Raw genomic sequence first — 25,052 nt, forward strand, 5'->3', positions numbered from 1 at the left:
GCTCCGAGCGCTGAAGGGACCCCCCAGGGCGCGCCGCTCGCGTGGGGGCGCAGACGGGCCCGGACACCCGGAGCGTGGGTGCAACAGAAGAGGGGGGACCTGTCAACAGGTGAGCCGAGAGGGCTGGGCCGGGCCTCTGCCCTCCCGCCTTCTCTTCCTCCTGCCAGCCTCCTCCCCCTGCCTCTGCCAGGACGTTGTGAAATGACTCTGCGAAGAGTTACCAAAAAATAACGTTGTTTTCTGGACCTTGTTTTGTGTTTTTTGTTGTTGGTTTTTTGTTTTGTTTTTTTTTTTTTTTTTTGGTGGCAAAAATTCAGCGTGTTCATCTACAACCCAGGGAAGAGCTGAAAGGAGAAAATTACTTGGTCAAGGATTTTTTCTTTCCACTTTCTTTTCTTTGGGAGAAAAATGAAGCTGGTTTTAGCTGGTGTGGAGGGGGAAGGCAGGTGATCCACAGCATCTGGCTGTTGCTCTGCAGCTAAATGGGGCTTTGAGCAACTCTCTTCCTTCTGAGCCCTCAGGGTAGCTGCTGGCTTTGTGGTTGTCTTGCCCCAACACCCTGGGCATGCTTGGAACTCTGCTCCTCTGTAAAAGCAGTGGTGGCAATAAGGTCGCCAGAATGGTTCTGAGCACCAAATGGAGATGAGAAGGCCAGTGGCGAAGAGTGAGGACATGGACCTGACTCAGTGCCCCAGTTGGGCCCCTGTGAAATAGGGCTCATCCCGGCCCCACCTCCTCATTACATGAGGTCATCTGGGTTAGGTGCTTGGCCCCTTGTAAGGACAGAACAACAGCATTGTTGAGTAGTTTCGAACTGGTGGCCCAAAGAAGTTTTCTTTGCTTTGAGGGCTAATTCAGCCCCCACTAATGCCCACTATCTGTATTTTTCTCACCCAGCTGGCCCTTGCAGGTGAGAATCTCTGGATCAGGGCCTCCCTGGTTGCGCAAGGGGTTAAGTCTCTGCACGATCAAGCTATCACCAGCCACTGCAGCATGAGTTCGATCCCTGGCCAGGGAGCTGACCCACATGACACAACAGACCTCTCCTGTCTCACCTGCTGCTCCCCTCAGCAGTGTATTTCAGTAGATCCTCCTGTTCTGCTCCCCACTCTGTCTCTGGTGAATCCTCTCGCCCCCCACACCTCTGGCCTACACCCCAGTCTTGTATGCATAAATAAATAAAAATAAATCTTCGAGAAAAAAAAAAGAATAAAAATCTCTGGATCAGTCTCCCTTCTAGTCCCGATATTCTGGTCTAAGATTGGGTGGGAGGGGCCTAAGTTTCCATGGAGATACTCAGGTCTCAGAAAGAAGGGCCTAGCTGATCTGCAAACTGAATTAGTAGGTCCAATGGTGGGTCCATCCACCAAGCCCCCTTCCAGAATGTGGGTTTCTATATTCCTGTTCCTTTGGTTGGGGAGGAGGGAGTTCTCGCACTCTGTAGGATCCTGGGGCCATGACACTGTCCCTCCTCTCCACCCTGCAGGTCACTCAGCTGCCAGCCTGCCAGATGTTTGAAACTAAAGCAATGCAGAAGGGGAAACAGACCGTGAGGCCAGGCTGTGGAGGGCTCAGATTCAGCTCAGGGCTGAATCTGCATCAAGGGCTGTATGTGAGTCTGCTGTATGTGCTGCTCATGGCGGAGACAGTGTCCGGGGCCAGGGGCCTGGCCACAGCAGTCCACATTCATCCACCGATTGCAGCCTCATGTGTGAACCAGATCCCGGTGGTAGATGTGAGTATCCAGGCAGGAAACTGACATTAGGTGGGGGTGTTTTAATCCAAGCAACCAATATTTATTGAGCATCTACTACCTGCCAGGCACTGAGCTGAACTCTCGGAACAATATAGACAAAAATCCTTGCCCTCTTGGAGCTATCAGTCTCCAGGGAGGACAAAGAACAAAGTAAACATCTACATTCAGGTGGTAGGATGCTTAGCATTCTGCAAAGAATAGGATCAAGTGATAATAATAGGGTCAAGAGGTAACAGTTGTGAGAGGGAGGGTGTAAACTATATTTCTCCAGCAGTGAGGAGGCCAAAATGACTGGAATAGGGTAAATGAGATTGAGGTTAAGAGATAAGGACAGAGAGTGGCGGCCAGATTATGAAAGGCCTTATAGGTTGAGGCTAGGAGGTGAGATTTGTTTTATCACAGTGGGATGATTGGGTTTTAGCAAAGATATGTCACAGTCTGATTTATTTCTTCTGGCTTTTCTGGGGAGAATGGGTTGAGAGGGGTGAGGGTGGGAGCAGGGAGCAGGGAGACCAGTGGGGAGGCTCCTGCAGCTGTCCAGGTGAGCGAATGTGGTGTGGGAGAAAGGAAAGAAGAGGTGGAGTTTAGGATAGAAGTTGGAAGCACAAAGAATGGAAGTTACTGATGAATTCAATGGAGGGACATGGTGGGAGAAAGGGAGGAATCTAGGATGGCTCCAGGTTTCTGGCCTTAGTAGCTGGGGGGATGGTGGTGCTGTGGACTTGGATATGCCATGTGGAAGCTGGGGTGAGAGGCATGATGGCTTCCTCCCCAGGCAGGAAGGCTGCGGGCCATTGAGAAGGCTGCCGGGACTTGCAGCTGGTGCTGTAAGGGGAGGAGAGTGGATCAGGAGTAAAAGACCGAAGGTGGGGGACTGCTCAGGCTGCCCCTCTAGCTGCAGCTGCAGGTTCTGGCCTTGGATTTCCCTCTGTGGGAGAATGGACTTGAACTGAAGGGCTAAGGGTGTTTAGCTCCCACGCCTACTTTATGGAGCCGCACGGAGGCAGACAGATAGGTAATTACATCCGTACATCCATTTTACAGAGTAGAAAGTGGTTTGTGGGTTCTGTGGTTATAAAGTTGACTCTGCCTTGTGGAGCATGCCCCTTGGGGGCAGGAAAAATGGGCTTGTCTTGACTTATGTCAGATAATCTGAGTAACTGAGCCCAGGAGCCCTCCACAGGCCCCTGAGGTGGATGTGATTGCTTATCTCTCAGGTTCCTGGAGGGAAGGTGTCTGGCAAGGCAGTGACCCAGGCAGGGTGTGAGCTCAGGTGCCTCATGCCCAGAGCATTCCCTTCCCTCTAATGCGGCGCCTCCCAGACAGGCGCAGGGAGCTCCTGGAATTCCCATCAGACTGGCCCGCAGACTGGGAAAGGCCACGTACTCCTTGCCTAGAACCCTTTTGAGTAGTTACTCGGTCAACAGTCGCTCAGAATGCCTGCTGTGTGCAAGGCACTGTACACATACTGGGGGCTTAACAGGGAGCAGATAAATATAGCCCCTGCCCTCCTGGAGCTCACATTTTAGCTGGGACGTGGGTAAAAAATGAGTCAATAAGCAGGATAATCTCACCTGGTAGAGAGGGATACAGAAAACAGACCAAGGGTGGGATGGGGTAAGATGCGGAAGGTTGGCTGCTTTGCCCTGGACTATCAGGAAGGCCTCTTCAGGAGGTGATGTTTTGACTGCAAACTGAATGTTAAGGAAGATCTGGGAGATAGCAGGTGCAAAGGCCCTGGGACAGGAGCAGAATGGCTTATTTCACAGACCATCACCACCAACCATCTCTAGAATGTCTAGGAAAATGCGAACTCCTAACCCGTTGCAAGAGTTCCTCATTTCCTCCCCTACCCCCAGCTCCTGGTCACCATAATCCTGCTCTCGATTGCTGAAGCCCTCTATGCCAGGTCCTCGTATAAATAGTGCTAAACAGAATTGTGTTTCTAGGACTGGCTGTTCCACTCCACGCCGTGTTCCCAAGAGGCATCCACGGGGCAGCAGGGCCTGCATTTTCTCCCTTTTTCAAGCTGAGTTCTATTCCCTTGCGGGGATGTGCCCCCTTGTTCGCCCATCCATCCTGCATGGGCTCCTGGGTGGCCACCAGGCCTTGGTGTACAGAGATCTCTTTGAGGTCCTGCTTTCAATTCTTTTTGGTAGAACACAGAAGCAGATTTACAGGATCATAGGGTCATTCTAGCCAAAAAAAAAAAAAAAAATGTGGGGGTGACCCCATACTCTCTTCTAAAATGTCTACACTATTTTATATCCCCAGCAACAGGATCCCAGGACATGCCAATTTCTGCACGCCGTTGCCAGTGGGAGACAGGGGACGGGAGAGCAGCCCAGCAGCCCAGCGGTAGGTGCACTGCTGTTTTCTGCTTTTTGTTTGTTTGGTGTGCGTTTTAAGTAGCCATCCTAATAGGTATCAGGTGGTATTGACAAAGCTTTTGAACAAAAAGTTGGGGAAGGGCCCCACCACGGCAGAGGGCATCGCTCGAGCAGACCCAGGACATGGCAAAGGGCTGCTAGCCATCGATCAGGGCGCGCGTGGCCCTCTGTCACTCAGCAAAGGCAAACACTCCAGGGGGAGCAGCTGGCAGTTCAAGGAAGAATCCAAACGGCCTTAACACGTGGAAAGAGCACTTGGCTTCACAGGGAACCAGGTACTTGTCACTTAACAAGGAGGTTCCGTCCTGTGGCCTGAACAGGGCTCTGGCAGCGTATCAGGCAGGCTAGTCCCGGTCTCTCCCCACTGCTGCCGGAGTGTGAGCAGCGCGCTGGAAAGGGTATTTTGGGGAAATCCAGCCCTGTTTAGCCCCTCTCCCTTCTCAGCAGACACAGTCAGAGCCCTGTCTATGCCCTTTGTCCTACCATTTTGATCAATCTTTTGATTTCTGGTTGCTGTCTTTTTCCAGAACCATCCATACGCTTGGTAGGCAGTGCTGGGGAATTAGTCGGGTCCCACTGATAGTTGGTGTATGAATGGAATTAAGGGGGGCTGACCCAAGGGATATCTCAGCAAAGACTTCATTGGCAGCTTGCCCTGCCCAAGTGCACTACTTACTTCTAAGTCCTTGTCTCTGATAGCTTCAGGAGGAACTAGGGCTAGGACATGCTCCAACTCAGCACTTTCACTTCTAGAATTTTCTCTGACAAAATACTCCATGTGACCACATAGTCTCATGCAAGGACATTCATGGTTGGTAATACTGAAAAATTAGACCCATCCAAATGCCTACCAGTAGGGAAATTACCTCCATTATGTATGAAATACTAGACAGCTGTTAAAAAGACCACAGTGAGGGCCTCCCCAGTGGCGCAGCGGGTTGAGCACAGCGCTATGAAGCTGTCCGCAGCCTCTGCAGCACCGGTTCGATTCCCAGCCGGCCAGGGAGATTCCCACATGGTGCAGCAGACCTCTCCTGTCTCGCCCGCTGCTCCCCTCAGCAGTGTATTTCAGTCCTTCTGTCTCTGGTGAATCCTCTCACCCTCTCACACCTCTGGCCTCTACCCCAGCTCTTGTATAAATAAAAAAAAAAAAGTCTTAAAAAAAAGACCACAGTGAGTTGGGAGCAGCTGGAGTGTGCTGAGTAGGAATTGGGGAGCTAGAGTCTCAGACTGCCTGGCTTCCACCCTGATGCTCCCTGGAGCTTTGTCCATGGTCCTAGCCTTCTCGTCATACGTGTGAGGACCTTCTCACCAGGTAGTTGTGCAAAGATACATTTTCATCTCCTAGCACAGTGTCTGGTCTATGGAAAGCACTCAGAATATTTGGATTTTTATCATCCTCTCCATTATCACGTGTTTCAATATAAGAACAGATGGCGTGTATGTGAGATGGTAAAAGAAATCATAGAAACAAGATTTAGAGAGGACCCATTTCTGCAAAACAAAACAAACCATATTGTGGGATCTATAGTCATGCATCCCGTAACGATGTTTCGGTTAAGGGTGGACTACTTCCTAGATATAGCCTAGGTACATAGTAAGCTACACTGTCCAGGCTATGCAGTCATACTCTGGGACACCTGCACGGTGACCAAATCACCGAATGCTGCATTTCTCAAAACATGTCCCTGTCTTTATTTTTCTTTTAAAGATTTATTTATTTATTCATACAAGAACCGGGGTACAGGCCAGATTCATGGGAGGGTGAGAGGACTCACCAGAGACAGAGTGGGGAACAGAACAGGCAGACTGACTGAAATACACTGCTGACGGGAGCAATGGGCGAGACAGGAGAGGTCTGCTGCGCCATGTGGGACCCTCGCTGGCTGGCCGGGATCGAACCTGCGCTGCGGAGGCTGCGGACAGCTTCACAGCACTGCGCTCAACCACCTGCACCACCAGGGGAGGCCCAAAACATGCCTGACTGTAGACACAGATATCACTGAGTTGAGAAATGTCTGTAAGGGTACACTTCAGAGTGATCATGGTGGAACCTCTAGAGAGAGGTGAGGTGATGGAGGGTAGAGATGAGAAGGGGGAATTTAGGAACCTAATAATGTTGTATGTTTTTGTATTCATTTTTATTCTCAGCAAGCACATTTATAAATTCGTTGCATTAATTTCAAGCACGTGTTTGTTTTTAAAAATTAAAGCGTGCGGTTGGCACCTGGAGGGCATGGGGAACTTAGCAACCAGGCTGAAGGAGGCGACCTTCAGATCGCAGATGGGCCTGGTCTGGTCCCCCTGACCTCTCCCTTCCTCCCTTCCTGCAGTGTCTTGATGTGTGTGGCCTGAATGTCTCTGAGCGCTGTAACTTTATCCGGACCACCCCTGACTGCCACAGCCACGGGGGCTACCTGGACTACCTTGAAGGCATCTTCTGTCACTTCCCCCCCAACCTCTTCCCTCTGGCCATCATCCTCTATGTGAGGTCCCACCCCAGGGAGCTGGGGAGAGGGGTGGCTCGCGCAGCCAGGGAGTCACCCTCCCTCCCTCTCCATCTCCCACCCAGGTTTTCTGGCTGCTTTACCTGTTCCTGATTCTGGGAGTCACTGCAGCAAAGTTGTGAGTTTGGCCTTGGGGTCCCCTCCAGCTTGTAGATGGAGAAATGGAGGCTCAGAGGGTTGACATCTGGGTGACCCTCAGCTTACGGGGCAGTGTGGGGGCAGGGCCTCCACTGTGGAAATACTCACTTTTTGCCTTTTCTCTGTAGTTTCTGCCCAAACTTGTCAGCCATCTCCACCACCCTCAAGCTCTCCCACAACGTAGCTGTATCCTTTGTCCCTGTGGGGTGGCGGGGGCTAGGTGGTCAGAGACAGGATGGCAGCTCAGGGCCCAGGAAAGGCCTGGGCAGGCGGGGACCTCTGTGCTGACCCCCCCCTTGACATGCTCCCCATGGCGTCACCTTCCTGGCATTTGGGAATGGGGCCCCTGACATCTTCAGCGCCCTGGTGGCTTTCTCGGACCCTCGCACAGCTGGCCTGGCCTTGGGGGCACTGTTCGGTAGGTGCGGCCCTGGCAGCAGTTGGGGGGGTGCAGTGGGAGGGTGGGCGTGGGCTGAGCTGGTGTCCTGCCCTCCAGGTGCAGGCGTGCTGGTCACCACCGTGGTGGCAGGGGGCATCGCCATCCTGCACCCCTTCACGGCCGCCTCCAGGCCCTTCCTCAGAGACATCATCTTCTACATGGTGGCCGTGTTCCTGACCTTCACCGTGCTCTACTGCCGCAGGGTCACACTGGCCTGGGCCCTGGGTGAGCCGTCGCGGAGCTGGGTGGGATGATCCTGGGGACAGGAGTGGGGACCAGCAGGCACAGTCACCTTCAGTTCTAAGTAACAGGAAGCCTGCTAAGCCAGCTTAAACACAGGGGCCTGTGGCTTGATAACCCCAGGGCCAGGGCAGAGCCAGGGGTGAGTTAGAGAAGAGCCACAACTTGGACTCTTAACCAGCAGTTCAGCAGCCCCCTCGCTGCCCATCAGTGTCTCACGGGCTACTCAGATGGGCCAAGGGCACAGATGGAGGGTCAGCTTGCTGGGGGCTCTGGAAACCTACAAGGCACACTGCGATGCAGAGATACCCAGGGACCAGCAACAGTGAGAGCCCCATAAAACCAGGGATTGGGGTCACGAGCCTGGTGAGGGCTGAGCCCTGGAGTTGGTGCCACCCAGCATCAGCAACTGTCATAGCGGGTCACAGGCCTTGCCAGAGGCGGGAGGGAGCAGGGAAGAAGTCTCTTCACTACTTTTTGATTTCTTGTCAGGCCCCCCAGAGCTCAGGGGGTTTAGTGCCATCCTGCCCTGGACACGGAGCAGCACACCAACCCCTGGAGACCTCTGTCTGTGCCAGGCTGAGAGGGGGCATCAAGAAGGGAAGATGGCCAGGAAGGCAGGCGAGGGGGTTGGGGGTTCCAGAAAATGGCCCTCGACCTGCCATTCGGCTGGACTCACATAGAATAGCCCCCACGAACATGGCGGGCCAGAGCGCTGGCCGTTCTTGGGGCCCTGCTGCCAGGGGGCCCCTTGGTGACGGCCTGCGGCGCCACCTACAGGTTACCTCGGCTTGTATGCGTTCTATGTGGCCACTGTGGTCCTCTGCACCTGGATCTACCGATGGCAGCGGAGGACATCCCTGGTCTACTCCATGCCAGGCACGCCAGGTAGGGTCTGAATGGAGCAGGAGGGGAACAGCGGGGCGGGCACCCTCTGTGCCCCTCGCTGCTGCTCTACCTCTCTCGGGCCACGGCCAGCACCTGTCTCCTCCTCACACCCGTTCTGCTCTTTCTACCAGACGCTGGCCTTTGTGCTTTGCTGGTGCTGGTGGCGCCTGTCCCCTGCCTGTCGGGGATGCTCGTTCCACCCCCTCCTACTTCCTTGAGGCAGGACCAGAGTAGTCCCTCTCAGAGCCTGTAATGCTCCCCACTATCCTCGGGGCCAAATCCGTCTGTACAGACACATGCACACCCATAAAACACAGCACACACGGCCACAGCTACATAAACAACATATTCAATATACAACACGTACAAACACAAATGTATGCACACACACATGCACAGTGGATGCAAACACAGACTCACATACACACAGAGACAAAATACATACCCACATGTAATTGCAAATACACATGTGCACGGATACATACACACATATACCACGCATGCACACACATACCCAGCACACCCCCACATACATAAATGCACGTACACAAATACACAGACATAACACACACATGCACACAGATACCAAATACAAACCCAAAGCACTGACTCTCTGGTGAGATGGTAAGGTGGGGGCTGGTGTGACCCCCCTTTTAAGGATGAGGAATCAGACTTAGGGAGATCAAGTCCTCACCAGGCAGAGCTGAGGCTCAAAATCAGGTCCCCCAGGCCCCAAAGGCCATCCCCTACCCACAGTGCCAGAGGCCACAACTGGAAACCTGCTGATCACCTCTTAGTAACCAAGTGTTGTTTTTGTGTGTGTGTGGCCAGCGTATTCTTTTTAAAATTAGGCCAAGATTTAAAAGGAAAAGATTTGTTATAAAACCCCTAAATTTGGGCTTCTCTTGAAACATCAGAAGGGCTGGCCTCTGGCACGACGATTTGAGCTCAATGAGGCTTCCCCCTTCGGCAACGCGTGGTTCTCCAATTTGCCCCAGCCCCCACACTCTCTGCTGTCTCCCCCATATATGGAAAGGGGTGGGTAGCAGACCTGGTGGTGTTAGGACATCAGAATTCTTCCACACAGTCTGCTTCACTTGGTCCTCTGATATGCTGGCCCCTTTCACTGTTGGAGCCTGAGAAACGTGCCCTTGATCTTTTGCTGTTGTGCTAGATCTCAGCTTTCTTCTCCAGACGTGTTTCATGCCCCAAATCTCACACCCCAGCTGTGTGGAGCCACCCGCACATCCCTGGACGCGTGATGCTCTCTCTGGGCCTTTGCAGGTGCTGTCCCTTCTCCCTGGCTTGCCCTTCTTTTTGAAAAATTTAGGAGCTAGGGAGCTCTATGAAACCAGGTCTCCTTTCTAAGCTTTCTGACTCACTGCAGCACAGCCTTTATCTCTCCATCCTGTTATTAATTTGCTTGTATGTCTGTCTCTTAGACCGTGATTCTAGAGGGTGGAACTATATCTCATTTCCTCTCAGATCCCTGGGGCCCTACGTAGGTGCCTGTGACTACCCCTACAGGAAGTCTGCCATGATTTTTCCTCCCCTCCCCACTTTGTCAGCTGAACTTTCAAAGTTCAGTGCACATGACCCTTATGCTGTTTTGACCATCTCAGATCACCAAGCACAAACAAAGGGCAAAATGAGACCTGGAGAGGGCTCAAAGTCGCACAGAGACAGAATTAGGGCCCCGCTCTGCACTGACTCCTCAATTCCAACCAGGCCATATTCCTTTTAGGCCCCTCTTCTCAAGCTGACAAGCATGCCAGAGACTCCCAAGTCAAGTTTCAGGCTGGAAAAGAAACATATGATAGGTTTCAAGTTCAGAACAGAGAAAAACTGTTTGAATTTCATTTGAAAATATTTTATGAGTTAGGTTTCTCACACTATAAGAATCCCCAAGTATGCATGGTGATTGTTGAGAAACCCCAAATACACAGGACCTGCATACTTGTCCCCCAATACCCGCCCTGAGCTGGGGTGCCCTAACTGAGAACAGGGGAGTGGGTGACTGGGTACCCTAGCTGGGCCCGTGTGAAACATGCCTCCCTCCTGCAGAGATGCTCTCGGATTCCGAGGAGGAAAGGGTATCTTCCAACACCAACAGCTATGATTACGGTGAGTCCAAGCTCTCTGCCCAGCTGGTGGGGGGAACCCGGGCAGGGCTGGTAGATAGGTGGGTGACTGGGACCATTCAGACCACAGAATGAGGCCGCACACCAACCCCATCTCACTGTATGTGGCTGAGCCCTGGGGCGGTGGCCCGTGCTCTGCCAGGCATTGGGCTTTTCCTCCTTCCCAAGGGAAAGGACTGGTGAGAGGAGAAAGAGGACTTCCTGGAGGTGGTGGCAACCTCGGACACCTGTCCCTTCTCTTACAAACACAGGTGAAGAGTACCGGCCTCTGTTCTTGCATCAGGAGACTACGGCCCAGATCCTGGCCCGGTCCCTCAACCCCCTGGATTACCGGACGTGGAGGAACAAATCGGCATCCTGGAGGGTCCTCAAGGTGTTCAAGGTAAGGCGAGGGGCGACCTGGAGCTGGGCTCCTGGCTTCGTGACCACGGACAGCGGCCGCCCAACCTTCTCCAGCTCAATGAGAGCAAGTGGCCAGGGTCAGAATAGACATCCTGGGACTTGATTGGGAAACTGAGTCATAGAGCTTCTCTGCTAGCCTTGGGGAGCATCTGTATGGACCGAGGAGGCAGGACCCCTGTGACTGGGTGAGGGTAAGTGTTGGCGCTGGAGTAGGGGGTGACAACCAGGCTAGTCCTTCGATTACCCACCTTTGCCGGGACTAAATCTGAGGTGGGCCTGTGAGCCGGGGCCTCAGGCTGGCTCCCGTGAGGCACAGCTACAGCTGCCTCAAACCCACCGGACCATAATGTCAGGCTCCCCCCTCATCCATCGCCCTTGTCTCCTGGAGAGGAGCCGGAAACCTAACGTGTCTACATCTTAGGTTTTTTCAGTGCCAAGAGTAGAATCTTAAATAAATTTGCAGCCCACAGTGCCGCTGGGCTCGGACAAGTCGTGGCGCTGCTCCAGGCCTTGGTTCGCTCCCCTATAAAAGGGGGATAATGATAGAGTCTTTTTTCCGGAGTGGTTGTCTTAGTGAATTTTTTTAAAGATTTATTTTATTTAATTATGTGTAGAAGAACTGGGGTGCAGGCCAGAGGTGCAGGGGGTGAGAGGATTCACCAGAGACAGCGTGGGGAGCAGAACTGGCAGATTGAAATTCACTGCTGAGGGGAGCAGCAGGTGAGTCAGGAGAGCTCCGCTGCGCCATGTGGGTAGCTCCCTGGCTGGGCATCAAACTCAGTGCTGCAGTGGCTGCAGATAGCTTGATACCACTGAGACTCTAACCCCTGCACCACCAGGGAGGCCTCCTTTGTTATCTTGACCTAAAGAAATGCTGCCTGTGCCCAGGGGAGGGCAGAGCCTGGGGTTTAATCCCTGATTTCTAAAGAAGACACTGGAGGTGCAAAGGCTGGGCCCCCAAGAGTAAAATCTTTCTCTGGCCCCTTCTCATGAGTGGGGGAAAGGCTGGTTCACCCTCAGGCAGCAGATTCCTGCAGAGGCTGCGGGATGGAGCCTCTTCTTTCTTTCGCAAGTCTTTGCAGAGTGGACCTAGCAGGGGGTGGGAGGATGTTTTCAGGCTGTCCCCGGAATGCAGGCAGCCCCTCCCAGCTGGGGAAGGCAAGGCACAAATCTCCCCTAGGGCTTGTGTCAGCAGGGCAGGCCTCAGGCAGGGTCTCAGCCCCTGGCCTGCACAGTCCGGGCTGCAGCAAAGCACCTTCCGGTCTCCCACTCTTGACAGCTGCCCGTGGAGTTCCTGCTGCTCCTCACAGTCCCTGTCGTGGACCCTGACAAGGAAGACAGGAACTGGAAACGGCCCCTCAACTGCCTGCACCTGGCCATCAGTCCCCTGTTCCTGGTCCTGACCCTGCAGTCGGGCGCCTGTGAGTACCCCCTCTCCCAGCCCACTCCCCACATGCCCTGACATGCAGCAGGCACTTTGTTGGTGCTGTGCCCTAAAGGACACCAGCCTCCTGCCGGAGCCTTCCATTCAGCTGGCAGTAGATGGAGGCTGTAAACTGGGGCCCCTGGCACCCAGTCCAGCCCTCTGGCTTATCAGCCCATATTCAAAAATTGGGATGTTTCATATCCAAATCCAGGTGTGAGCATCTCAAGAAGACCTGGGCCACATTCCTGAAGACGAAAGCTGAAAAGACCCCCCACTTTCCCCTCCATGGCTGAGCCTTCAGCCCCTCACTGCACACTGGCCACCTGGGCTGGGCCTGCTTCATTCCTTTGTGTCCTGGCGGGCCCCCTGCCGCCCCAGGCTGTCCTTTTCCTTTTCGGCCTGCTCTGGCCCGGGTTTCTTCCTGTTGTCTAACCTGAGTATCTCATGCTGCTTCAGTGAAGTGGGCTCCGTCCCCTCACCCGGGGGCATCACCTGGAAGTGGAGGTGGCAATGTGCACATACACATACACACACTCCAGTCTAGACCCAAGCCAGTCCCCTTTGCTCAAAGGCCTTTAGTATGGGAGGTGTCACAGACCTGTTAGCCCACAGCGGAGACTTTCTCCTCTAACTGTGTGACCCCTTTCCTGAGATGGGACCCTAGGGCAGGGTCCTGTCCGCAGGCCCCAACAGCATCTGGTCGTAGCAGGTCCACACTCAGGAAAGGCTGATCCTGTCTAAAGCATTGTCACCCCCTCCTGGGCTGAGCACTGTGTAGAGTCCCCAGATTCAATTCTCTGCACAAAGGATTGTTGTGATTCAAAGGGGCGGGGGGGTGTCCTGTCTGCCTGTGGATTCTCCCAACCTCCCTACCAACCCTTTGCCTCCTTCCTAGGCCACCCCCAGGTGGCCTAAAGTGTATTTTCACACTTTGGGTCACCCTTCCACCCAAACCCCCCATGGCTCCCTAGTGCCTCTTGGAAAAGTCCAGGCTCCCCTGTCATCATGGGAGATCCCTGGGGTTCTGCGCCAGCCACTATTTTCTGCTATTCCTGGCCCAAGCCTGCCTGGTCACACCTGCAGAGGTGTGAAAGGAATCCCGTACTCCTGCGAGTAATTAAAACAGCACCAGACAAGCTAGCAAAAGAAAAACAATCAGTTACTCACATACCTATGGAGAATTTACATGGTTGTAAATTCTAAATAATGGGGCAGACCAGGAATATTTACCTGCATTTTAAGACCCGGGACCTCAAGGACAGAGAAGGGGAGACTTCACATGACAGGCAAGAAAGGGGGTGACCTCATCTTTACTTTGAGAATAAAGATGAGACTCCTAGCATGTTCACTGATAAACCCAGAACTGGATGGGAAACCCAAACTACCTTCTTCTAGGTCATAAAAGGGAGAGCAGTGATTGCTTTTTTTAAAAAAAATTTTACTTATTTATGCATTCAAGAACTGGTGTCAGGCCAGAGTGTGGGGGTGAGAGGATTCACCAGAAACAGAGTGGGGAGCAGAACAGGCGGATTGACTGAAATATACTGCTGAGGGGAGCAGCGGGCGAGGCAGGAGAGGTCTGTGCTGTGCCACATGGGTTGCTCCCTGGGGATCGAACTTGTGCTGCAGTGCCTGCAGGATAGCTTCACGGTGCTCTGCTTAATCCTTTGTGCCACCAGGGAGGCCCAGTGACTGCTTTTTTGATTAGGAAACGGGCAGCTTCAGACAGACTAGCTCTGCTTCAGTTAGGGCAGAGCCAAGGATTTAGACAAGACCACAAGCTTCTCCCAGCCTCCAGGGCCCTCCTGCTCTCAAAGCAAAATAATCTGCATTGTCTAAGTAATATTAATGGACCTCTCAAGGCTCAGGGGCCTTAACTGACCTCTATCTTGTCCTCCAGGGTGACCAGAGGCCTTCTGTGGGCCTGTTGAGAAATGCCTAACTGACCCATATGGGAAGCTGTCCCCACAGTTACTTCCCACTCAATCTCTCCCCTCTTCCACTGAATCCCCAGGCCACCCCATCCCCCAAGAGGAACCACCTAAACTTCCTCTAGCATAGGCTGGGCAAACACTATGGACCCTGGGCATAGGCTGCCTCTCACTGGGCATCAGCTCCCAAAACCATCACCGCAGGACAAAAGTCCCCCCTAGGTATCGGCACACAATTTTGCAGATTCAGTCCCAGGTGTGAGTCTTAGGCCCACTGACATTTGAGAGCCACTGAGTCAGACTCAAGATAAAACAGAAGTTTTCATGGCTGAGTCCAAGTCATGGAAAAACCCCCCTCCCCCAATCCTTGGGTGGGGAAAAATCTCCCCACCCACCACCGTCAAGTCCTGTCCTGACTAGTGGTATGTGGAGAACGCTAGCTCTGCCTGCAGATTTCCTTCCTTTAGTATTTTAATAAGAAGCCCCTGAAACCTTCATAACTTGTTCATGGATTGGCATGAGGAGTGGCCCATCAAGAGAGCAAGTGCTGGGCACTCGGGTCAGCGGGCCAGCATGACTGGATAGTTCTTGTGGATCCATGCCATCCACTGCTGATGCTTGTCTGGAGGATAATGCCTTGAAGCTCGGAAGCATTGGGAGTGATTAGTGATGTCTGCCACGGGAGTGGCAGAGGGCAATGGTGGTGCAGAGTCTCAGCCATTCCCATCCTGGTTCCTGGAGACGGTCTGTTTTTCACCCATCTGTCTTTTCTTTTCCATGTGACCAGCTTGAAGGCAGAGGCTGTGTCTTTCATTTTTCTCTCCTTCTTGAAGTGCCTGGGACAGGATTGGGCACACAGGAGGTATCTTCCTTATATGCAAACAATCAAGTGTAGGTGGGTTTTACCAATGGGTCCCAACCATGCTGGGGTGGAGGGCTTCCAGGAGGAGGTGTTAAGCCAAAGCTGTGAAGAGGATCATCAGTCTCCCTTTCTTGTCTCTCCGCAGATTGTGTCTATGAGATAGGTGGCCTCTTTCCCGTTTGGGCCGTGGTGGTGATCTCAGGCACAGCCTTGGCTGCAGTGACCTTTTTTGCCACATCCAACAGTGAACCCCCCAGACTTCACTGGGTAAGAATCCTGGGCTTCGCAGCTGGGAGCGGGGACACTGAGGGCTCTCAGACAGATGTCCTGTCTATACTTCGGAGACAGCATGGCTAGTAACCACTTTCTATAATGACCAGTCTTTGAAACCACCTTTGAAGGATCTTTTACCTGCTCAAGTTCCTCTCTCATTTTTGTTTTTTAAATAACTACTGTATTTTACTGAGATGTGATTCATATAGCATACAGCTTACCCTTGTGAAGTATATAATCCAGTAGTTTTATTATATTCTCAGAATTGTGCAATCATCCTCACAGTCAAGTTTAGAGTATTTCATTATTCTTCAAAAGAAACCCTGTACCCATTAACAATTTTTCTCCACCTCTCCCCTCCCCTGGCCCCCAGCCACTGCCAAACTGCCTTCTGTCCCCAGTAGATTTGCCTGTTCTGCGCATTGCATAATCTTGTGTGGCTGAGTTCTCTCTCTTAGCAAAATGTTTTAAGAGCTTATCCATGTTGTGGCACAAATTGGTATATTGGTCCTTTCATGGCTGAGTAATATTCCTTTATATGACCAAGCACACTTTGTTTATCCGTTTATTCATTGATGGACATTTGGGTTGTCTCCCCTCCTTGGATGGTAGGCATAATGCTGCCATGAACATGGTATAAACGTTCTGTGTATGGAAATGAGTACACAGAATGTTCTCAGGTATGTTCTTGGGAGTGGAACCTTAGAGTCAAATGTCAACTGTATATTTACCTTTTGAAGACCTGCCAGACTCTCCTCCACCACACACTGTGGGAAGACCTGGGTTTATGAGATGGAACTTTCTGGTATTTGTGGGTGCCTTTTTCTATTCTCTCCACCTGTAGGCAGGAATTTCTGAGCAATTTTAGTTTTTCTTCGAAAGTTTACTTAAAATTATAAGGATTGATTGACTGATTTAAAAATGTAGTTTTTATTTTTAGAAACTCCAAATGGAGGTACCAACTCAGAGGGGGTTGAATGTCCCACCCACAGATGATTTTGAGACATGGTTTTCTGCTGGCGTGCTGACTGGCCTTTGAAATCCCCACACAGGCTTCCCACATGGATGCCCCTTGCAAACATTATGCTGAAAAGAGCCAGTGATAAAAGAGCCAGAACCGGCAAATCTAGAGGCAGGAAGCCACGGCGTGCTGGCCGGCGGGGCATGGTGGGGAGCTCAGGGGATTGCTAGTGGGGGTGGAGCTTCTTTTTGTGGTCATGGGGTGGCCTTTGGTCAGTTTGGCCGGAAACCTGGAAAGCTCTGGTGAATGCTGTCTTGACAACATGTCCTGCTGAGCTCAGGTTTTGCTGAGCACTCGCTGGGTGCCCGGCTCTAGGGCTTTGCATCCGTACCTCGTGTGTGCTCATGGCAGCCTCCCCAGGTAGGTACCCTTAGGGCCTGGCTTTGTAGAAGAGGGGCTGAGCCATGGCCCTCTGGGGTCCGGCTAGGTCCCCTCAGCACCCTCTTCCCTCCCCAGCTCTTTGCTCTCCTGGGCTTCCTGACCAGCGCCCTGTGGATCAACGCAGCCGCCACTGAGGTGGTGAGCATCCTGCGGTCCCTGGGCGTTGTCTTCCACCTGAGCAACACCGTCCTGGGGCTCACTCTGCTGGCCTGGGGGAACAGCATTGGAGGTGAATTGGGGCTGGGTGGGGCTCTGGGGTGAGCTCTTTGCTTCCCCAGCCAGAGTGGCAGGTGGGCAGGGGTGTCCAGGATGTCCGTCCTCAGCCAGGGCTCAGTGCCCTGTCACTCTGGAGTGACCATCTGTGGGCATTGGGGTGAGATGGCCCAGAGGGCACCTGGGCCAAGAGACTCTGGAAGCCCACTCTGTGCCGTGTGGACAACTGGCAGCTCCCCGGGGTTCAGGCAGGCATGGAGTCCACTGCAGTCAGCCACACTGAACATTCAGTGTCCATCGGTGTGTGACGTGTGCAGCTACTCACACCTACGTACACATACCGCCTTCTCCAGTGGCCAGGCAGGACTGGCCAGGTCGTACAGTGCCCAAGAGTATCCAGACACGGGGTTGGGGGCGTTATAGTCTCTTTCCTTCCACTCACCTTTTTGGGCACGTTTTTTAAATTCATGCAGGTGCTGTGTGTGTTAGCAGTTCATGGGCATGGGCAAAAAATCGGTGGTAGCATGTCATACCCACAAAGTTTCCCCACTTGGAGAGCATGGGGTAAAAAGAATTAAGGGGGGACTTGTGTCTGGCCAAATGCCCTGGTCCTCCATAGCACTCAGCTAACTAGTGCCAGACCTGGTGGGGGATCACCAGCGTCTGTTGACTGAATGGCTGTAGGTAAGGAGTAACCCAGCAAGGAGGGTGGGGACCCCATGTGCCACTCAAGAACTCTCATTCCACACAGATGCCTTCTCGGACTTCACGCTAGCCCGCCAGGGCTACCCTCGGATGGCGTTCTCAGCCTGTTTCGGAGGCATCATCTTCAGTATCCTTCCTGGGGATCCTCCCCTGCGCACTGGGGCCATGGTCCCCGTGGGCTGTGGGCTGCTCGTGCCACCCTTGGCCCTCTCAGTAATGCGGGGGCAAGTGACAGGCTCCTTGAGCCACAGCCTCCTCCTCGTGTGTATATTGGGGGAGGGTTGAGGGATCTGACCTCATGAGGGTTTTGTGAGGGGGTGGTTGGCCCCTGGTAAGACAGCCCTCAATGCCAGGGCCTGGTATTTGTAGCATAGCTTACCTGTGCCCTCTCGCTGGTAGACGTCAGAGGTGCCAGGTCAGATGCCAGGTCTGTCGATGCTCCGTAACTGTTAAAGGGCCAGAGAGAAGCTATTTTGGGCTTTGTGGGCCCTAGGCATGCTTTTGCTCAGCTCTGTACTTGAGTGTGAAAGCTGCCATTGGCAATACAGTACATACACAAGTGGGTGAGACGCTGTACCAATAAAACTTTATTTGTAAGAGCAGCCAGTGGCCGCATTGGCCTGTGGGCTTTATTTTGCCCACACCCACCTATTACTCTCTAAACCTCAGCCATCTCTGTAAATTCAGACAAGTGTGGGTGGGTGAGGACTGATGATGATCTCAAGAGCCTGGGAGGGCACAGGCATTGTTGGTTGGGAAATAAAGTTACAATAGTAAAAAGCCCCACTCTCCACAAGGACAGGGCCTGGCGGGGAGGGCTACAGCCTGGGCTGCAGGCTGGCACTTCAATGCCCTTTGGAACCCCCCCTGCCCCAGCCCGGTCAGACCAGACTCCTGTGGCATTTTATGTCCATGGAGAGCTGTGCCTTCAGGCTGAGGCCTCTCCTGACCTCTCAGATTGAGCTGGGAACGAGGGAGCGTGCCTGGACCAGTGTCCCTTGAACAGCTCCCAGAGTTGGCCTGGACCATCTCCATCACTGACCCCAAGGGGCTGGGCGCTCAGCTCGCCCAGCCTCAGTTTCTCCATCTCCCAAGTACTCACCAGTGCATCACCTCATCCGATCCATACAGATAGAGAGCAAAGTATACACTTGGCACTGACCTCAGAGGCCCTAAACTTGGATGGGACCTCCCCAGATGGGGTTCTCCTTTTTTACTGGAGGGAGGGGGACGGGAGGGCATGGACCCTAAAGGTTGCAGTAGCATCTCAAGCCCAGGCAATGAATCTGGTAGGCGGGGTGGGCTGCGTGGTGGAAGTTAAGGGCGCTGTTTCTGCAAACTTCCTGAGCAGCTGCAGATATCCTGGTGGGCGTGGGGCTGGGCTGCCTGCTCCAGATCTCCAGGGGCCACGTGGAGGTCAAGGTGAGTGACCGCATGCTTCTTTCGGGGCCTCCCTCTTCTATCCTCAGCCCGGTTCCAGTTCTCTGGGCCGCGAGGCCACTCCCTGCTCAGCACCTTCTCAGCACTTCTTTGGAGCGCTCTTGTCTGAATTACTGACAGTCTGGTTTGTAGACTGGAATATATTTTGCATATGGGGTTGAAAAAAAGTGTCCTTCCAAGTTCACCGAGCACCAGAGAGGCAGCTTCTAGAAAGGCCCTGGATTTGGGTCTAGTCCTGTCACATAAGCCTCCTATTGTACAACAGCTCGGGCCTCAGTTTCCTCCCCAGCTTCCTGGGTGGAAGTTAAGGGCCCTGTCAGACGCTGCCCCCAGGCAGGGCTGAGAATTAAGTCACCATCTGCTACAGACTTCCCAGGGGAACATTTGGTGAAGGTTATGAAACACTGAGCAGAGGTTCCACTTCAGGGGCCCCCAAGAATTCCCTGGGAGTGCATGAGACCCAGGCATTCCAGGGGGTTGGGGTGGGGCTGGAAATTGCACGTTCAAGTCAACTCTCAGGGGACTGATGAAGGTGGGGGCCCTGTTCTAGCAAGGTCAGGAACTCAGACGCCCAGGGGACCCCACAGGGATCGTGTGTGCCTGCGGGTGAGCCTGCTGTGGCCTGAGAATTCTGTTCTTCTAGAGAAGAAATCAAGACTGCTAGGGGAACCGTTTCTAACTATTGCTCAGAGCAGAAACCTGGGCACGGCAGCCTCAACCCGCAGCCTCAGGTCCGCCTTTCCCCCCATCTTGACAGCTCTGTCCCGAAGGACTCTGGCCTGGAATTCAGGGACACACGGAAAAGATGAAGCTGGGAGGGGCCTGTGGTCCAGGGTGGGTTTGAAGCTCACCAGGGGTTCAGCCTGGGGGGGGGGGCGGTCAGGAGGCTGACAATGGGACAATGGCATCTACCTCTTTTCCAAGACATTCTTGAATAGACCCAAGGGCAGACTTGTAGTTAGCCGCAGGAGGCCAGCCTTCCCCAGCAGCCAGCCCAGATGCAAACAGCTACTTAATGCTTGAAAAGTTTGCAGATTCTGTTGATGCTCTTCATGGGTTTAATAGGCTCTCTCGTTGCCCATTCTAAGACAGCTCCAAGTAGGGATGGGAGGGCTGCCCCCCCCACACACACACACACCCTGGGGCCTGCTTCTTCCTTTCTCTGGTTCCTGGTGGAGTATGCGTGTGTCTGTCCCTCCACAGCCCCGGTGCCGAGTCTAGTAAATGCTCCTGCTGTGGCTTGCAGGTGACACAGGCCCGTCCTGGCACAAGGTGCCCGGGGTGTACTGTGGATGAAAGACTGGGGTGCCCATTGTCCCATCCGCCTCCGTGTGGCTGGGCGGGCGGGTCTGGATGTGTGTGTGCCCACGCGATGGCACTGGCCTGTCTGGGGGGGCAGGAGAGGGTCTTGGTTTAGAGCTCGGACTTGAATTTGGCTTCAGCCACTGGCTAATTATTCAGTTTCCTCCTCTGTGGACTGGTGACAATAGTAACGGGCACTTGACATGTTGGGGGCTTGGGAGGCTCTGGAGCATGTGAAATGGGCAGAGCAGCTGGCAGCGAGTCCTCGGTGTGTTGGATGCACACTGGGTCGGGAGGGAAGGCAGGGAGGGGACCTGCCACTTCTGCCTACTCTTGTCTATGTTGAGAATTTTTCAGCAACCGCGTGACACATTTATCTATCATGTCCTTTCATATGTATGTGGTACATTCATGCGGTTGTTGAAAAATAAGTACAGGAACAGGAGATATACTACTGAGTATATTCTCGGGCTGCCATGGTAAATGATCACCAACGAGGTGGCTTAAAACACCAGAATGCAGCCCCCCACAGTCCTGGGGACCAAAAGTCCGAAGTCTCCGTGGACATGGCCCCCTGCGGGGTCCCGCGAGGCTCCTTCCTTGCTTCTGCAGCTTCTAGCGTCCATTCCCGAGTGACCCTGTCCGGTGGCCACCCCACTCTCTGCCTCTATCTCACGTGACCTTCCCCCGTCTCTCTGGGCCCTCGCCTCTTACTCCAAAGGACACCAGGCGCTGGACTCGGGGCCACCATAAATCCAGGGTGAGTTCACCTTGAGGCCCCTGTGTCCACATAAGGTCACGTTCTGCTGAAGTTCTGGATGGATGCAAATCTGGGGAGACACTACTCAACCCAATGGAATGTAAACCCCGACAGCCTGGAATCACCCCCTCCTCGGCTCCTCGCTCCTGGGGTCCTGGAGCTGGGGTTGTGGTCCCCTCTCCCACAGAGGAGCTGCCTTTGGTCTGACTCTGGCTCCTGTTGCCCTTTCTTCACGCCAGCTTTTCCTTGCCTGTTCCTTCCCTCCTTCGCTGGGCAGGCCTCAGCCCCAGGTCATGGGGTCAGGCCTGTGTTCCCGGGCCGGCGCTGGCGAGGGCCTCAGTTTCCTCATCTGTAAAGTGGAGCCCCCGTCGCCCCCAGCTGACACTTATTGTTGGGACAGGGAGATAATGCTGGCGAGGGCCTTAGCGCAGTGCCTGGCACAGAAGCAGCCCTAAACAGACGGAGCTGTGTGGCCACGAGATCTCCCACCCATATAGAGATCTCCCCCATGTTCAATTAACGTGCAAACCCAGAACAGCTCGGTGACTTGGACAGTGAACACCACAGCCCCTCGCTAGACCCTCCTGTTAACACTTGCCTCATTTGCCTCCTCATCCATCTGTCCGGCCCTTCACGCGTCTTCTTTCGGAGGCGTTTCGCAGTGAGCGGTGAGCATCCGTGCGTGCACCTGCTCCACTGGAGTTTGGATTGTGACCGTAGAGAACTGTGACCCCTTCAGGCTGGAGGCGGGGGAAGCACCCAGGAGCTGGAGGCACCCACCGACCTCAGACCCCTTTCTCTGCCGCTTGAGTGGAACATCAGGGGTGTGTCTGGGGCCTAGGTGGGCCTGCCATCCCGAGGGGGGACCCAGAAAACCTAGCCCAGGGCTCCTGACTAACCTGTGCCCTCTCCCCAGCTGGAGCCCGATGGACTGTTGGTGTGGGTCTTGGCCGGCGCCCTGGGCCTCAGCCTGGTCTGCTCCCTGGTCTCGGTGCCGCTGCAGTGCTTTCAGCTGAACAAAATCTACGGCTGCTGCCTGCTGCTCTTCTACCTGAGCTTCCTGGTCGTGGCCCTGCTCACCGAGTTTAGGGTGATTCACTTGAAAAGCCAATGAGGGAAGAAGCCCGTGTCCACGTCCACCTGGCGGTCGGGAGGTGTCACTGCAGGCGGCCAGAGGACCGATGGAAGATGGGGTCCTTCCCGGAGCCCCCCTGGGCCGCATGGCGGTGGCCAGTGTGGCTCCTGGCGGGGCGGCACTGATGTCAAAGGTTCCCGGCTGCCGCTGTGCGCGGGGACGACAGCTAAGCCTCCTTCGTGGGGCTCCGGACGCTGGGCTTGGCTGTGGACACCAGCTAAGCCTTCCCAGAATTATCACCAGAGCCTCCGGGTTAGGACTCGGGGTGGAGGGGATGATGGGGTACCTTCTAGGCACGGAGAGCCCCCAAGTGTTCAGGGCTGGAGGTAACTCGGGAGGCACAGGCCCTGTCCCCACAGCCACGCCCTCTGCCTTCCTCAGGGTACAAGTGGCTGCACCCCAGGGAGCGGGCATCAGACGGGGTGATTCAGACCAGGTCAGAACACCTTGTGTGCCTGACGAGGGCTGAGCCCCGTGCTGCACGGTGCACAGCGCGCGCCCGGTTCTCGGTTCGCTCCTCAGCACGTCGAATGCCGCAGCCAACGGGTGGAATGAAGGGCAAATAGATTTTCATTAACCCGAGGGCCCCGGTCACCAGCAGGGGGAGTCACGTGGCTCCAGAACTGCCCACCGACTCGGCAGACCCCTGAGCTCTGGCCCTGCTTCCCCAGCTGCAAGCCAGGGGTCAGCGTGGCCGCCTGGCGCCTACCTCAGGGGGAGCCCGGCCAGGGCCAAAATGCCCGCAAGCTCCGGGGAGAGGAAAACCGGGCCCTTCTGCCTGGCCGGCGACGCGCCTTCTGGGGCCTGTCTGCCCCGCCGCCGTCCGCTGTAGCGACGGGAGTCCAGCCCCTCTCTCCGGTGCAAGCGTCATTAAATAGTTCAGGCAAACACACGCGCCTGGCTCCCCTGGTGCTTCCTCGCCTGGGCCAGGTGCCGAGGGAGGGGCTGCGGCTGGGGCGGGATGGGACCGCCCCCCTCCCCCCAGCGCGAGGGACGCCGGCTGGTGTGGACAGAAGTGACCAGAGAGCAGCCGCATTTACAAAGCAGAGACTCTTTTATTAATATGCCAGAAATCCGGAAACTGGGTTTTCTAGGCAACCGACCGCCAATGTACAAAACCTTGCAGTGTCACGCCCGCTGTCCCTAGAAATGATTGTCTCACGGTGTGGAGTAAGGCTGGGGTGGGGGAGGGCGCGAGGAGGGGCGAGGTGGCATCCCCCAGCGTGGGGGAGGTCTCCTGGTCTTAGGGGTCCCCTCCAGCTCTGCTGTGGGCGGCGAGGGCGTCAGAGTGGGGTGATGTCTCGTGTCACTCAGACTCAGCCCTGGGCGAGCCCTGCTTCACGGGCCTGTGTACAAGCTGGAGGGTCCCCTGGCGACCCCACGGGGAGAGCTGACCTCATCTCACGGACGAGGGCGCCCCCCACCGGCTGGAGTCTGGCCTGTGGGTACAACTGCTCCTTGGCCCTCACGGCCCTGGCTGTGACCAGGCCTTCCCCACACAGGGCTGGGGGTACTGGCCTAACCCCGCCTGGCCTGGTGCCCCCTAGGTTCGCAGCCCCCCGGGGGACTGGCCCCTGTCCTCACCACCCATTTCACTGCACAAGAGCTGAAAGGCACCGGGTTGTGCAAATACAGCTGCCTCTCTGGAAGGGAAGGGGCCTGGCCTGGGGCTCGGTGCCGATTCCCCAGGGCCAGCGGCCCTCCAGACAAGAGGATAATGTCAGGCTCCTGATCCCCTGTGGGAATCTCAGTGGTCCTCCCAAAAGGCTGTGCTTTTAAAACAAGTGACCACCACTGCTCCCTGGGTGAGGGACTTGGGGGAGCCACCCCTCCGGGGATTGCAGATGGCCCGGAGAGGGGCTGGAGAGCCAGGGCCAGGTACTGAGCTCCTGGGATCAACCCTGTCCTGCTGGGTGAAGGTCGGGGCGAGAGGGGCCTCTGCCCGCTCGCCTTCCTGTCATGGGAGGTAGTTGGAGAGCTGGGGTGGGACCAGGCTGCCCAGTGGGGCAGCATCCCCTGCCGTTCCACCACCTCTGCCTCCTGCACGGTGCTAGGTCTGCGGCCCTGGAGAGCCGACCCCAGCAACCAGCAACCTCAGCTCTGACCCTGCCGCTGCGGCCTCCACCGCCCCCTGGGCCTGGCATCCTGATGGCCTGCTGGAGACCCAAGCGCTGCCCCGACCCCACTGACCTCAGATGCGCTTAACTGAGGGCCCCCCAGAACATACTTCTGCACCAACCACTCCCGCTAGCGAGGACTTTGGGGTGAGCAGGAGCCCCACTCCTGCCTCTGCTAAGCCCACTTCATGGAGGGCGATGGCCAAGGTGAAGGGTGCCGGGCCAGGCAGCCAGGCTGGCTCAGCCTGGGGCTGCTGTGGACGCCCTCAGGGGCACATGCCCTCTGCTCCATTCTCATCTTTTCTGCCTGTGCAGGGCCCGGGCTCTTGAGCAGAACCCGACTTAGCCAAGGCCCTCCTGCTCCACAGGAAAACCGCAAGGAAAGGGGACTCTGGGGAGAAAGCCCCCTCCCAGGAATCAGTCCAGAATGGCAGCTCTTGCCTGCTTTCCTCCTCCGCAGGGCCTAGAGGCCACAGGCCATCTTAGGATTTTTTAGCAACAAGAGCGAAAACCAAAAATGAGAAGTGTACAGGGCCAGGGCCTGTGCCCCGGGCAGTCTCTGCGGCCCAGAACCGGCTGGGAACT

At 54.9% G+C, this 25,052-nt stretch overlaps 1 protein-coding gene across 3 annotated transcripts; it reads left to right on the top strand.

The window, feature by feature from the left end:
- SLC8B1 (solute carrier family 8 member B1) lies at window positions 1-23,246 on the top strand. Of its 3 annotated transcripts, none has more exons than XM_054695317.1 (17): window positions 1-109; window positions 1,487-1,735; window positions 4,031-4,114; window positions 6,480-6,632; window positions 6,719-6,771; window positions 6,920-6,976; window positions 7,103-7,209; window positions 7,288-7,455; window positions 8,251-8,358; window positions 10,423-10,482; window positions 10,751-10,881; window positions 12,181-12,322; window positions 15,266-15,387; window positions 16,871-17,024; window positions 17,760-17,840; window positions 19,071-19,135; window positions 22,132-23,246. In XM_054695317.1, the coding sequence occupies exons 2-17, from the start codon at window positions 1,511-1,513 to the stop codon at window positions 22,327-22,329; spliced, it is 1,908 nt and encodes a 635-aa protein (XP_054551292.1). In that variant the 5' UTR covers window positions 1-109; window positions 1,487-1,510; the 3' UTR covers window positions 22,330-23,246. The 3 variants fall into 3 exon arrangements, with proteins under 3 accessions (XP_054551292.1, XP_054551294.1, XP_054551293.1); XM_054695319.1 differs by lacking the exon at window positions 22,132-23,246 and adding an exon at window positions 21,068-21,625; XM_054695318.1 differs by lacking the exon at window positions 6,480-6,632.
- Window positions 23,247-25,052: the final 1,806 nt, after the last annotated feature.

The sequence above is a fragment of the Talpa occidentalis genome, unplaced genomic scaffold (genome assembly GCF_014898055.3).
Source record: "Talpa occidentalis isolate TD23 unplaced genomic scaffold, MPIMG_talOcc4v2.1 talOcc4.14, whole genome shotgun sequence".
NCBI classification, from domain to species: Eukaryota; Metazoa; Chordata; class Mammalia; order Eulipotyphla; family Talpidae; genus Talpa; species Talpa occidentalis.

What these genes read in the sequence shown, in the direction of transcription:
- SLC8B1 (XM_054695317.1), top strand. Translation starts at nt 1,511, where the DNA reads ATGTTTGAAACTAAAGCAATGCAGAAGGGGAAACAGACCGTGAGGCCA. An exon ending in AGCAGCCCAGCAGCCCAGCG is followed by an intron (nt 4,115 to 6,479) that starts GTAGGTGCACTG and finishes CCCTTCCTGCAG; the next exon opens with TGTCTTGATGTGTGTGGCCT. An exon ending in GACCCTGCAGTCGGGCGCCT is followed by an intron (nt 12,323 to 15,265) that starts GTGAGTACCCCC and finishes GTCTCTCCGCAG; the next exon opens with ATTGTGTCTATGAGATAGGT.